The 13055-nt window shown below is 49.5% G+C and overlaps 1 protein-coding gene across 1 annotated transcript in view; it reads right to left on the bottom strand.

Annotated features, from left to right (window-relative positions):
• Positions 1-13055, bottom strand: part of PLXND1 (plexin D1) — an 81012-nt gene that overhangs the window by 24225 nt on the left and 43732 nt on the right. Inside the window, exons 16-23 of the mRNA XM_035546691.1 lie at positions 12418-12585; positions 9482-9572; positions 8906-9181; positions 7842-7991; positions 4279-4393; positions 3098-3205; positions 2285-2397; positions 928-1035 (exon numbers count right to left, since the gene is read on the bottom strand). Of these exons, the coding sequence (XP_035402584.1) occupies positions 928-1035; positions 2285-2397; positions 3098-3205; positions 4279-4393; positions 7842-7991; positions 8906-9181; positions 9482-9572; positions 12418-12585 (1129 nt within the window). The remainder of the gene's footprint in view (positions 1-927; positions 1036-2284; positions 2398-3097; positions 3206-4278; positions 4394-7841; positions 7992-8905; positions 9182-9481; positions 9573-12417; positions 12586-13055) is intronic.

The raw sequence follows: 13055 nt of genomic DNA, 5'->3' as shown, positions 1-13055 counted from the left end.
ATCAGAAGCAGCATAGCCACCAGGCCAGTGGCAGTGACTGTTCCTCTCTGTTCAGCACTTGTGAGACCATCTGGAGTAGTGTACCCAGTTTTGCCCCCTCCCTTTGAGATGGACATTGACAAAAAAAAAAAAAGAGCAAGTGCATCAGAGGGCTGCCAAAACAATTAGGGGACTGTTGCACACAGTGTACAAGGAGAGGCAGAGAGACCCGAGGCTGTTCAGCCTTAAGAAGAGGTGGTGAAGGGGATAACTTACTATGGCCTTCAACTGCACCATGGGAGGGTAAATAAGACAGAGCCATGCTCTTGTCTGTAGGTACAGCGATAGGATGAGAGGCGAGGGACACCAGATAGAGCACGGGACATTGATTACATATTATGAAGAAAGTTTTCACCTTTAAGGCCATCCAGCACTGCAACAGGAGCCCCAAGAGGCTGTGGATTTCCAACCTTGAAGATATTTCACAATCAGCTGGACAAGGCCCTCAGCAACCTGATCTAGTTGGAGCTGCTTTAAGCAGATGTCCCTAACAACCTAAAGACACTCTGATTCTTCAGTTCATGATTTCTTGTTCACACGAAACCCAGCTATGGGATAATGGCTTTTATTGAGTCCCCACGTGGGACTAATCTCATTTATGATGAACTGTGTACAGAACTGAAGTGACATACAATATGGTACACCTGGGAAGAAAGCCCACAGTGAAGCTGGGGAGGATCTTCGGGCAGAGCTTCTTCATGTGAGAGCAGAATTTCACAGATCTATCTTCTCCAATCAGTAAAAGCTGATCCAGTGCTGGTATGTGTTAATTGTTTTGACTGATCGAGCATTTTCCACACACCACAAGAAAATGCATGGTACTGTCAACACATGTGAGTATGGTTAGCAAACACTCAAGAACATTTGTTTTGTTAGTGGGTTACTCACTTTCCATTCCCCCACCAGGAGCGGATGAGTTTCTTGGACCTGGGACCCCACCTGGGAGCTGAGCTGCTGGGAAGGCAGAATGTAGCACTCCTCATACAGCGAGGAACACTGCAACCAAACACAGCATTAGCAGAGGGCAGCTGAGCCAGGCCAGAGACCTCCTCATGTGCCGCACACCACAAGGAAATGAGGTGGAGAGAAATGTCATCGGGACTGAAGACCACCCATTATGAAGAAATGCATTGGAATGGTTTATGAAGCCTTTAAACACTTTGCAAGAGCCTCTTGAATGAGCAAACACCACAGGAGTGGGGGGGAGGCAGATGTCTGAGCAGACACAAGGCTGTTAGGGTAGGGAGACTGCAAATAGACTTATGTGACAGCTAGAAAATCCCAGAAGAGAAAGCATAATAGGAGAGTAAGTCAAAATAGAGAAGTACTGGATGTCTTAACATATGTAACTTTTGAAACAGATGGGAAAAATGTTTAAATCTCTAACATTCATATAGCAGCCTGAATCTTAGGGAGTCTAGTGTGCAGATATATAGAGACAGGATAACTTAAAAACCTGAGTAATAACTACTAATGAAACACTCTGCAGTCATAAATCATCCTCTCACTCCTCACCACTGAAACGCACCAGCCTCAGCGGTGAAATACAGCAGCGGTTAGCAGCACACATCAATGCGGCAGAGCAGCTGGTGATGGGAATTACGGCATTGTCACGTCTGGTGCTGCCTGGAGGAGGGCTGTGGGCAGACAGACGCAGCCTGCGTGCCCAAGGGGCATCTTACTGGGGGCACTGTAAGCCCAGTCACTGGCAGAGAGGAGCCAGAAGGAGAGACAGAGACATCTAATGAGCTCTGAGAACTGGCAGCGCAGCTGGAAATTCTCGGTGGCAAGCTGTGTGGAACAAAAAGCCACCTTTCCCTGAGCACTGACGGGAGATGCCCTTCAGCTTCCTCTCAACAGACAGCAGGGTAAAACTGGAGCCACTGGGAACAAAGGGGTGTCCCCAGCACTGTCTCCTTATGTGAGAGATGCCACTTCCAGAGGAGGGCATCCAGTGGCACCAAACTGGTGAGCTAGCACAACTCCCAGACCCATGCCTTGTCTGCCTTCTAGCTCCGCCAGGCTCCGGTCATGTGCTGAGCAAGTCTGACCTTACTTCACACCCTGGGAGCTGTGGCTCCACTTTTGATAATAATTAGGGCTGAAGTACATGACAACTGCATATTTGACAGTGGAATGATTTTGTTACACTGTAATAACTCTGGCAGAGGGAGAGCAGAGCCCTGTTCTGTTTAGGAAGAAATTGGGTGTGATTAGGTGCCTGTGAAATGTGGTATTGCCTTACTTTGGGAAAGAAGGTCCGAGTGACAAAGTGCTTGTACTCTAGGAATGGGATCCCTTGGCTGCGGTTCAGCTCCTTGGTCAGGTCTGTCATGTCTGTCTGCAGCTCAGCAAAACCTTAGGCAAAGAGACCCGCAGATGGTAAGAGTTCCGATAATCTACAGCCGAGACAGAGAGCAGGCAGGCTGGCACTGAAATGCATTGCTTGTCTCTTCTGCCTTCTTGAACCTTCTCCCTTCAGTGGGCTGAAGCAGGGTTTTCTTGTGGAGCAGATTACTTTCAGGGTTTACCTCTCAGTGCTATACATCACATCCTGCAGCACACACAGAGAAAAAATTTCCCCTGCCTCCCGGAGACCAGCCCTGAAGTCTGCTTCTGCAGAAGGATTTCAGTGCTCATGGCAGAAGCATGTACTTAGTGGACAGCAAATGCAGACGCTTGCCTTACTTCTCACATTGCTCTAGCAGGAACGCATTGCCGGTTTTGTTGTATCTAATCATAAAGCACACTAAAGATTTGTGTGCCCTGCAAGCAACCCTCCAATGTGGCTGAGAGCCACTAACCCTGAGACAGGGAAATCAGTGGCACTGGAGATAAGTGGCTTGCCCAAGTCAGGCAGCAAGACAGGGACAGAGCCACACTTCCAGCCACTAAGCCTCATTCACAAATCCTGCTGAAGCACAAAGGCAATGACAGAAACTCTTCTATAAGTAATTCTATAAATTTCTACAAAGAAGGCGAATGTCTTCAACCCTGCTATTCTGACATCTCCCTCCCAGTCCTGGCTCCTCCATGGTGCCCAAGCATGGTGACTTACCTTTGCGAATTTCCTCCCGGATCTGTGACTCCATCTCCTCCATCTGGAGCAGGGTTTTCTGCCAGTAGCGCTCTGCTCTGCGGCTCTTCGTGCAAAACACAAAGAGAGCTGGAAGAGAGGAAAGGAACAAGCCTCTTGGACTAGGATGCTAAGAGCAGCTGAAGCTGGACCAGAGTGGTCCTCTGTTAACGTGGGTGCAGAAAGCTAAACTCAGTGTTGGTTTAACACATACAACAAAACTGGTACTGATTAGGCAGCTGTCAATTATCTGTAAATAAGTAAAACCAGCTGGACTTTAATGATCATGCTGTCACGGACATCTTCAATTTATTTCTGGGCTGTCTATATTCAGATCAATTGCATATTAACGTAGTCCAGCTCATTAATGAATATTGATTTTAGGAGGTTTACTACCTGTATTACAGTGTTCATGTCTGACATTCTTCCCGTACCTTCAGAAATATGTTTGTAATGACTAGTAGTGCATTTAATAAGTAGTGTGCATTATAACTTTTATTAAAAATAAATCAAATCCCTATTAGAAACACCTCATTTGCTGTGAAATGATGGGTTTCTGGCTGCACAGTTATTCTGGGCACATGATGAAAAAATACCCTAGCCAAAGGACACAGGTGCACTGTGCAGCTTCCAGTGAGGTTAGCAGACTGTTATGTCCGCTCTAGATCTGCAGCTAAGGCTGCTTGCTCTGTTTTTTATACTCTTTGTCAGGCATCTGCCGCTGTCTGTTACTGATGGGTCAGATGGACCTCTGCTCTGTGACAGCTATGCCTGTGAGTGAGTCCTATTCATGCTGGTAAGAGTCCAAGATCAGTTTCTCACACCCTTCTTTATTTTGTGTTATAGTAGCTACTCAATACTATTAAGAAGTGTTTGGGGAAAAAGAGTAAAGTTATTTATAAACACCACAGCTTCAAGTAAAAGTATTAAACTAAGGATTCACCCAGCAAAAGCTCCACACTGCAGGAAGCTTTGATCCTGGGTGCTGGCTTGGTCCCACACAAAGAAGAATGGCTACTGGCTGCATCCAGACCAGTTTCAGATGCTGCTCAATTGCAGCACTTAGAGGTTTCCTAACATATGAACAAGCAATCTCCACCTCTCCACGTGCACGGAGAAAAAATCTCAACATAGCCTGGAAACACATCATCCTGTTCCCTTACCTACGACAGAGAGAACCAGCAAGATGCTGCAGATGACAATGGAGACGATGATTGCAGTCTCTCCTCCCCCGAGGTGCAGCATTGCAATTGTGTAGTTGAACTTTCCAACTTGGATCTGGAGAGGGAGAAGGAGGGAGGAGAAGCAAGAGCTGAGCCAAAGGGCTCAGAGGTCAAGCAAGGAAGGGCCCAGGGCAGCGCTCAGCAGACCTTCACCCAAGGACATGCTGGCCCTGCTGGCTCAGCCCACCGGGCTTCTCAGGGAGGCCAGGCTGTGCCTTTCACTGCCAGCCCATGGGGATTTTGTGTGTGTCAAAGCAGCCCAAGTCTTTTCCTGTAAGCCCTGGTGGAAAGCCAAGGCTGGCCCACAGCAGGCTGTGGCTCTGTGCCCCTCACAGTGCCACTGCAGGGCTTTGAGGGCAGAGCTGCAGGCTCCATCTTACATCACAGCCCCACCATACCCAGCCCAGAGCACAAGGCAACCCTGTCCTAGAGAACTGACGGTAGCATACAGTACTTGCCATAATACTGTTACTAGAAAACCACTTTCACTAATCATCCAACTTTGTTATGCCTCAGAATAGCCTTTTAGTCCCAGCTGCACTCTCCTTTCTCCTCCAAAAGCAGAACGGCTGCTGCTCAGGAAAAGGAGAGTAAAGAAACTTGAAAGTTTTTGAAATACAAATAAAGTAAGGGAACAAAAATAAATAATAATGCGACCAGAGACAAGTAATGATTTTGTGGTTAAAGCATTGGACTGAATGTCAGGAGGAGCTGGCTCTGCTCCCAATCCACGCTGCTTGTGGCACCAAGCACAAACCGCTCAAGCTCAGGGCGTTGGTCTCCTGACCACCATAAAGGAAGAGGCCAGCACACATCACAGGCAGGTTGGCAAGTTTTCTCAGCGCTGTTTATAAAAGATTCTCTACACTTCTGGGATGAAAGGGTTCAACAGCATCATCTGATAAGGAAAACTCATGATACTACATATCTTTCGCTTCTGGAAATGTGTTTCACTTCCCTAAAGAAATGGGAAGTGAGAGAAACTTGAACAAAATATTGAAAGAAGGGAGGAGAAAGTAGGGAAGAGATGGAATGATCTTACAGCTACATCTGTGTCACGGAGCATCTCCAGGAAAGGTGTACATTGTGGTTACACTGCAGACAGCTCTCAGCACCCCAGCCCACGCAGTGCCACAGGCAGGGCATCCCACCACATCCATGGCGTGAGACATGGTGCCGGTCCCTGCGCAGGCGGCAGAGAAAGGACGGCCCTTGCGAGGGTGCTGCTGCTGCGCTGCGCTCGATGCCCAGGCAGGGCCCAGGCGCTGGGGTGAGATGGAGCCACAAGTGCCTGCAGGTTCTGTGCACGGCACCCCAGCCTCGAGGGTTTCACTTGTTTCATCTGAAACGCTGCAGCATGGCAAGTCCTGCCTACCTTTAGAGCCATTTATTTCCAATAACTCAGCCTTTCATGTTTGCCAGAGGAGAAATCCCATGCTTGCTGTTTGTGTCTAAATGGTTTGGTAATGAACAAAAAAAGGGGTTGAAGGCCTCAGCAACCTTCCCTTGTTTATTTGGACAGTCTATTCAATACAATTTTTGTAAGTGGAATTAATTAGGCTGAACATTAAATGGCAACACTTCCTGTGGCCACCACAGGGTGGGTGCAGAGATTGGCCAGGCCCCAGTGGGGGCAGCCAGCGCCGGGCAGGACACCGACACGGGCAGCACCAGGACTAAGCCAGCCTGGAACTGAGCCCCATCCCACCAGCACCCTCCAGGAGAGCTGCCCAGCAGGCCCTGAAGCACAAGCCCCCTCCTCAGCACCACTGCTTCACCCCACGCAGCTCCTGCTGCCTGTGTGACCTGTGAGCGCTGTCATGGCCCAAGAGCATGGCCACGGAACGGGCACCCTCAGGACCATGGCTGGAACAGAGATCAACAGCAGGACATGCTCTGAAGGGCTGTTTTCCCTCACTGCAGATGTGAGCTCTACAACAAAGTCTGGGCAGTCACAGCAGGCATTTCAGCTCACCAGAAGAATTTGCATCAGCCAGTGAGCCGGTGGGACTTCTGCAGGCTCCGATAACTGTCAGTGATGCAGATCAGGTAGGGACCATTGAGCAAATCTGGCCCCGTGCTACCAAAGCTATTAAAAGTATGTTATAAAGGCAGCTGTTGCCTATGAAATGGCCAGCAGGCAATAACTCAAACCACATATGAAGGTTTAGTAAGTGCACACAGAGATGAATGCAAGCTGATTATTTAGCTGCACTCTCACTGTTGGTACGCTCTTAATAGCTATGCAATACTTCAGTGCTGGGTATCATTCTCCTGCTTCCTAAGGATCTACTGGGGCACTACCCTGAATGATTTACGTCAAACCCCAAACTAGCAAACTCATAAATTCCCTTTGTTCCCCAAGGGGATTTCTCTGTTTCTCAGTTCTCACTAAAAGCCAAAATTACCCTATTTAAAATTTCCATTCAAATGTCTTAGGAAATCCTGCTACTTCTGCATTTCCATGTTTCCAGTTTGCAACAGAATTTCACATACAACAGACCACAACCAGCACGCTGGATAACCTCACCAGTGAGCTGGTGCTACACCATTGTGCTCACCTTCTGGGCAGTGCAAGTCCACAGTTGCCCCAAATCCCTCTGCACTTGTCCTCCCCCTGCCCACACCATGAGCTTCTGCCCACTTGATATTAACCCATCAAAGGGACAATCTCAGCTGAGAGAGAGGATGCAAGTTCCCAGACCATGGAGATGGAGGCATTTTCTCTCCAAGTATGAAGAGCTGTAACCACATCCCTGTATGGCAGTGGGCTGCATACGAAATGAGAGAAACTGAGGGAAAGAATAGCAGGAAGTCAAGCCCTCTATGGAAAAAAGACCGTAACAAGGTATTGGGAGTTTTGCAGACACTTAAAGACAAATGACAGCCCTGAATACCAAGCTCTCTGCAGTGACGTAACAGTGATCCTGGGAAGAAACCTGAAACTACCCAGGCCTGGGTACTCCCATGCTCACCACAGGCACCCATCTCCAGTGGTTTGTTGCAGAGCAGTAAGGTTCAGGTCTTCATCTCCACTTGTAGCTCTTCTGCTGGCAATAGGAGGCCTGATGACTGAAAACTGTGTGGAAAACCCCAAACTCATCTCACAAGGGCCAGAAAGAAAATTACTGCAAGTGACAAAAAATCACATGCCTGGGATTTTACAGTGCCTTACAAGAGCTGAGAAGATCTCCTGCTCACAAATTACAGCAAAATTAATTCAATGTTCGACTGCCCGTGACCAATGGCTGGGAGCACGGCAGCCCTCCTCCATGACCTGGGGCAGCTTCAGCATGCCCTACATCCCACCACACAAGGAAGCCTTGAGACACCTGCAAGCACAACGTGTTTTGTCCATCCTTCCGTCCATGCGGCTTTCTGCCAGGCCGCCTGTGAGCAGCTCTATCCAGCCACGACTTCACAACCGACTCCCTGGCATGCAGGGCATGCAGCACCAACCCCTTCTGCCTGGCAAGCGCAGCCTGAAGGCTTCTGGCACTTACCGTCACTGGTAGCTGTCTTTCCGAGGTGCTCAGGGACTCGTTTACAGAACAGTGAATGACTTTGTCTGAAACAATCTGGATCTCGCATGAGATAAGACCAATTTTCACTTGGTACTCATTGCTTTCCAGGCCCAGGTTGTCAGGCTCTTTCTAAAGACAAAAATAAAATCAGGATGACAATCTCCAGGGTAGCAGTTGGAATTGCAGTGGGTTTTCCTGCTTTTCTTTCTGTATTCCCTGCTGTTTTTCAGGCTTGGGAACACTCTCCCTCTCCGAGAACATTTTTCCAGCACTCCATAGCAAACCCAGAACTAAGCCATTCCCCATTTTCCTGTTTCCCATTCCACACTCAGCATGGTGCATGGGACGAGCAAGCCCCTCTTGGAACCTGGGAAAACCTGCTTTTGATCTACCCTGGCTGAGCTCTGCAGATAAGGATCTGAGCATCCACCTGGGAGGGGGAAGGATGTACAACACAGGAGACAGCCAGGGGATGCGACTGCAGGGCCTGAGAAAGGGGGAGTGTGCTTCTGAAGCACGTTGCAACCAGTGAGGATATCCTGCAGTGAACAATGGCCTTTGAATTAGTGCTGCACATTGTACAAGCCACTCTGAATTGCTGTACCCTGACTTCCTTGTTAACTGAGCTGATAGCAGCAGCCAAAACAGAAGAATGCATGACTTGCTTCTGCAGGAATAAATATCTATTGTCAGGACCTTCTGGAGTACCTGCCTGATTTCATGCCAGTGCATTATTGTTCTTTTTCACATATCTAGCATTTTATTTAGCTGCTTGCTATTACATCCTTCAAGCACAGCTCTGTTGTGATGCCTCAAAGAGCATCGCCAGACAGGCTGCACCTCCTGGTGAACAGGAGGCAGGCGCGGCAGGCTAAGCATGAGCTGCCTGCCTGTGCACAACTCCTGCCTCTCCCACCCTCATCTACCACCTTTACTGGGGCTGTGGACAGACACTGTACTAGTCCTCCATTAGGCTGAAAAGCTTCCCGGTGAGGAACAGCAACGCCACTGAAGAAGCAGAGCGGTAAATACCACTCCCTTACGTGTATAACCAGTGTCAAGGGCTCGCCGGGGTGGTGCTTGATCCACTTCTCCTTCTTGGCTGTGAAGAACTGGGGGTCAGCATAGTACTCCAGGCTGAACTTGCTGATGTGCAGGGCCTCCTCTGGGTACATCTCCTCATCCAGAGCTGGGCGGTCGTCCGTGTAGAGGCGACCATTGAGATAGAAATCGACGGGTGCAGGTTTACTCCCCGCAGTGATGTTGGAGGCAGCAGGAGAGGGGCAGGTGATCACAGTGTCAGTGTGAACCTTACAGCTCTGAAAGCACGTGAGAATACGTCCATCAAAAAAGGCATCCTGAGTGCCCTCACCCACCCAGGCACCGCTCAGCATCAAGCACACTGATAGCACCAAGGACATGGTTGATAACAATGATTACTGCGGGGGCATAAATTAGGCCTGTCACTCTGCTGAGCTAAGGATCATAGCATTTTCATCCTTGCTCTCAGCCCAATCTGCAGCATGGACTAAGGCTCATCTTCATACCCCAAATGTCGTTGGGCACAGGGCATGCATCCCTGCTTCCAGTTACCGGGTGACATAGAGCAGGGCACCCACCGTTTGCTCTCTGCCAATGCCACGGACCACCATGGACACGTTCTGGACGAGCTCAAAGCCTCTTCCTTCCAGGGTGATGATCCTGCCCCCGCTTTGAAGACAAGGGAAAAAAGAGAGGGTGATTGCAGAAGAGGTGCTCTTGATGCCTTGAAGCCAGCACACAGCATCGAGGCACAATGGCTGGGTCTCACCTCCTGTCATTCTCCCAGGGATGTTTCCCAGCTGTCTGAGCAGAAAATGTAACCCAACAGTCAAAGACCTCCTCTTATTTGCCACAAGCATCTACGCTGCTGCTGAGATAGAAGGAAAGGAAGGAGGAGCAGCTGTCCTCATGGAAAGGGGCGATCTCTTCCTGCAGCAGACTGTTCCCTTTGCTCCCCTTGCCCAGAGGAGCAGCCTGCCTCTGCGTGCCCAGGGTACAAGCACATTGCCCGGGCCACCAGTGGTGTAAGAGGTTAACCTCTGACATGGCAAAGAGCAAGGGGATATTCCCTGTCCCTGCCCCACAGTGACCCACAAAGAACTCTAAGTCTTGGGGAGAGAAGAGACCCCTGTGAGGTTGACATGGCTCCTGCATCTCCCAGTCATTTCTGATTTAGATCAAAATGTGACAATTGTTTTGTGTTTTGGTTCTGCTGCCTGGGGAATGTGAAGCATGGGCCTCAACGTGTAGCCAATTAGTGACAGTAACAAAAGGGCTTGCTACACACAAGACTGCTAGGCAAAACAAGGGGTGGAGAGCAAGCAACAGCTCTTCTGCTCTGGACAGCAGAAGTATCCTGGTTTCAGCTGGGATAGAGTTAATTTTCTTCACAGTAACTGGCATGTTGCTGTGTTTGGGATTTAGGATGAGAATAATGCAGATAACACACTGATGGTTTAGTTGTTGCAGAGGAGTGCTTGCACTAAGTCAAGGACTTTTCAGCTTCTCGTACTGCCTTCCAGCAAAGAGGCTGGGGGTGCACAAAAGCTGGGAGGGTCAGAGCCAGGACAGCTCACCCAAACTGGCCAGAGGGATGTTCCACACCATGTGGTGTCATGCTGAACTACAAACTGGGGGAGCTGGCAGGGGGGGGCTCGGGGACTGGCTGGGCACTGGTCAGCAGGTGGTGAGCGATTGCATTGTGCATCACTTGTTTTGTATATTATTATCATTACTATTTTATCCCTTCTTTTCTGTCCTATTAAACTGTCATTATCTCAGCCCCTAGGTTTTACCTTTTTTTTTCTGATTCTCTCCCCCATCCTGCTGCAGTGAAGTGAGCAAACTGAGCACGAAAGTGTGGTGCTGTGCTGCCTGCCAGGTTAAACCACAACAAGAAGCTATCCCCTGAATTTACCTTCCCCTTTCTCGGTATCATGCTCAACATTTGAAGTATCTGTCAGGGAACAGCCAGGACTTACAGATCCTATGATCTCAAGAACACACTATATTCAGTGAGTTTGGGTCCAAGGCCCTAAGAAATCTCTTCCAGTGCTGTAGATACTACCATGTAGACCTAAGTTTCTAACTAAGTGCCCGTCACACCTGCAAGCTAGTTTACAACTTCTGTTCTGTTTTAAACTTTGCTTGCACAGATCATTTTAGCAATCTTAAGATAAATCTAATATAAATCAGATCCAGCTGCATGTTTACACAGCTATTGACCTTTCAGAGTCAGTGCCCCAGCAACACAACAGAGCAGTCAGAACACATCAGTGACCAGGCAGTCTGAAGAGAGAGGCTGCTGTCTCTCAGTGGTCTGAAATTTGGAGACTGATGTAAATATTAAGAAAGCAGACTAAGGTGATGGAGAAATACCCTGGTGGTTTCCCTTTTGACTGTGGGCAGTGACATTCTTCCACTGTCTCTGTGTTTAGATACAGCTCTTGCCACTCAGCATAGTTTGCAAGCCGGCTGGGAGCTGAGGTTGGCTGAGTCACGGCTGTGCCTTGTTATTAACTTTCCCACAGCCTGCATCTTTGGCTCTGTGTTTGGGAATGCCGAGACACAGCTTTGCTCCAAGGGGAGCAGATCATTGGAGTCTGCTGCATGCTCGCGCCCTGAGCGTGCTGCCTTCACTGCTGTCCTGGAGGCACCAGCGCTGGATTCTCAGATTTCTTGGTCAGCCTTAGGTTTGCCAGGCTCCACAGCTGAGGAAGGTGGAGGAACAGGAACCAAAGGAACAGGAGCCTGAGAGCTCCATGGAGAAATGTGAAATTAAAAGCAACACGCTTTAAAAATGAAATACGGTGGCCTCGGGGAATGCTGAACACCAAAATAGCAAATCTCAGCTATCCTTCAGCAGTTTTATTGCCAAGAAAAATCTTTGGGGTCTCATACAGCCCCCATCTGAAACTCCCTAAAGCACCTACCAGGTGCAGACAGTACAGTTATCAAGGCTGATTTTTTCCATGTCCCATATGCACTGAAATGAGCTACAGCCAGCCTTGGTGCAAGAGACCTCTTCTACTCCAGAGCTGGGTGCCCTGCAGTGCCCCTTTCATACCTGTCTGTGAGGCCAGGGGTCAGGCCCCAGGGCTGAGAAAGCCACTTTCTGCCTGCAAGACCCTCCTCCCAGCCTGGAGCCAACCCTCTCCTTTGCAGGCAGATGCAGATGGGAGCCTGCTCTGAAATGGAAGTTGTGATGCTGAACAGCACGCCACAGGGCCCAGATTGCACACCCTGCCTCCTGGCTACATTTTAATACTGCTGGGGCTCTGGACATGGGGTTTGCTCAGAAGCTGCTCTGTGTCTGGATGGCTTGAAACACAGAAAGAGCTCACATTGCCTGCAGTGGGCCACATCAGGATACTCCACTTAGCTCTGCACTTTGATGAGACCGCAATGTTCACATTTGCATCCAGCAAAATTAAGAGACTGATTTCAACAAGAGCCACGAAAGGATGGACACCAATGGCAAACTTGGCTGCCTCTGCTGGAGGGGAGATCTCACCTGATCTGGCTCTTTTTGGGGTTGATGTCGGTTATAATCGGGTTCTTCTCATACTTGAACGTGATGTTGTAGCTGGCACAAGACCTGTTCTCGAACTGGATGCAGACTCTCACAGCCGTGGTGAGCTCAGCAGATGGCATGGTGCAGGTGATGGTGCTGTCATTGCGGCTGCACAGGGAAAGTCAGGGCACGCTGCAGCGCGGGGGAGCCAGGCACCACTGACCTGAGCTCCCCTGGAAGCGAGGTGGTCGGCAGACAGGCACGGAGTGTCGAGTCACATGCCAACTGCCCACCAGTTATATTACCCACAAATGAACAATTCTAATCACACACTATCCCAGGCTGCCAGACTGATTTCCCATATAGTCAACAGAAAAGGGCAGGCTCCTACTTCTCCACACAGACAGCACAGGAGCCTGTATGAGGAGGTTTGTCTTCCCACCGGAGGGCTGTGGCAGAAGCAGGACCCTGGCTGGGCAGGTGCCTTCTACCTCCAGCAGACATGGGAACAAAGCCTGTGTCTGCTTTGCTCCCATGGTTTCAATCCCGATCCCAAACCACCCAAGGGGCCCAGCAGCACTATGAATCCGGCATGAGAACCACTTTGCTGCTGGCCACAGCCACCACGTCACAGCAAC

This window comes from Cygnus atratus, chromosome 10 (assembly GCF_013377495.2).
Source record: "Cygnus atratus isolate AKBS03 ecotype Queensland, Australia chromosome 10, CAtr_DNAZoo_HiC_assembly, whole genome shotgun sequence".
NCBI classification, from domain to species: Eukaryota; Metazoa; Chordata; class Aves; order Anseriformes; family Anatidae; genus Cygnus; species Cygnus atratus.
This window is presented reverse-complemented; position numbering and strand designations above follow the sequence as displayed.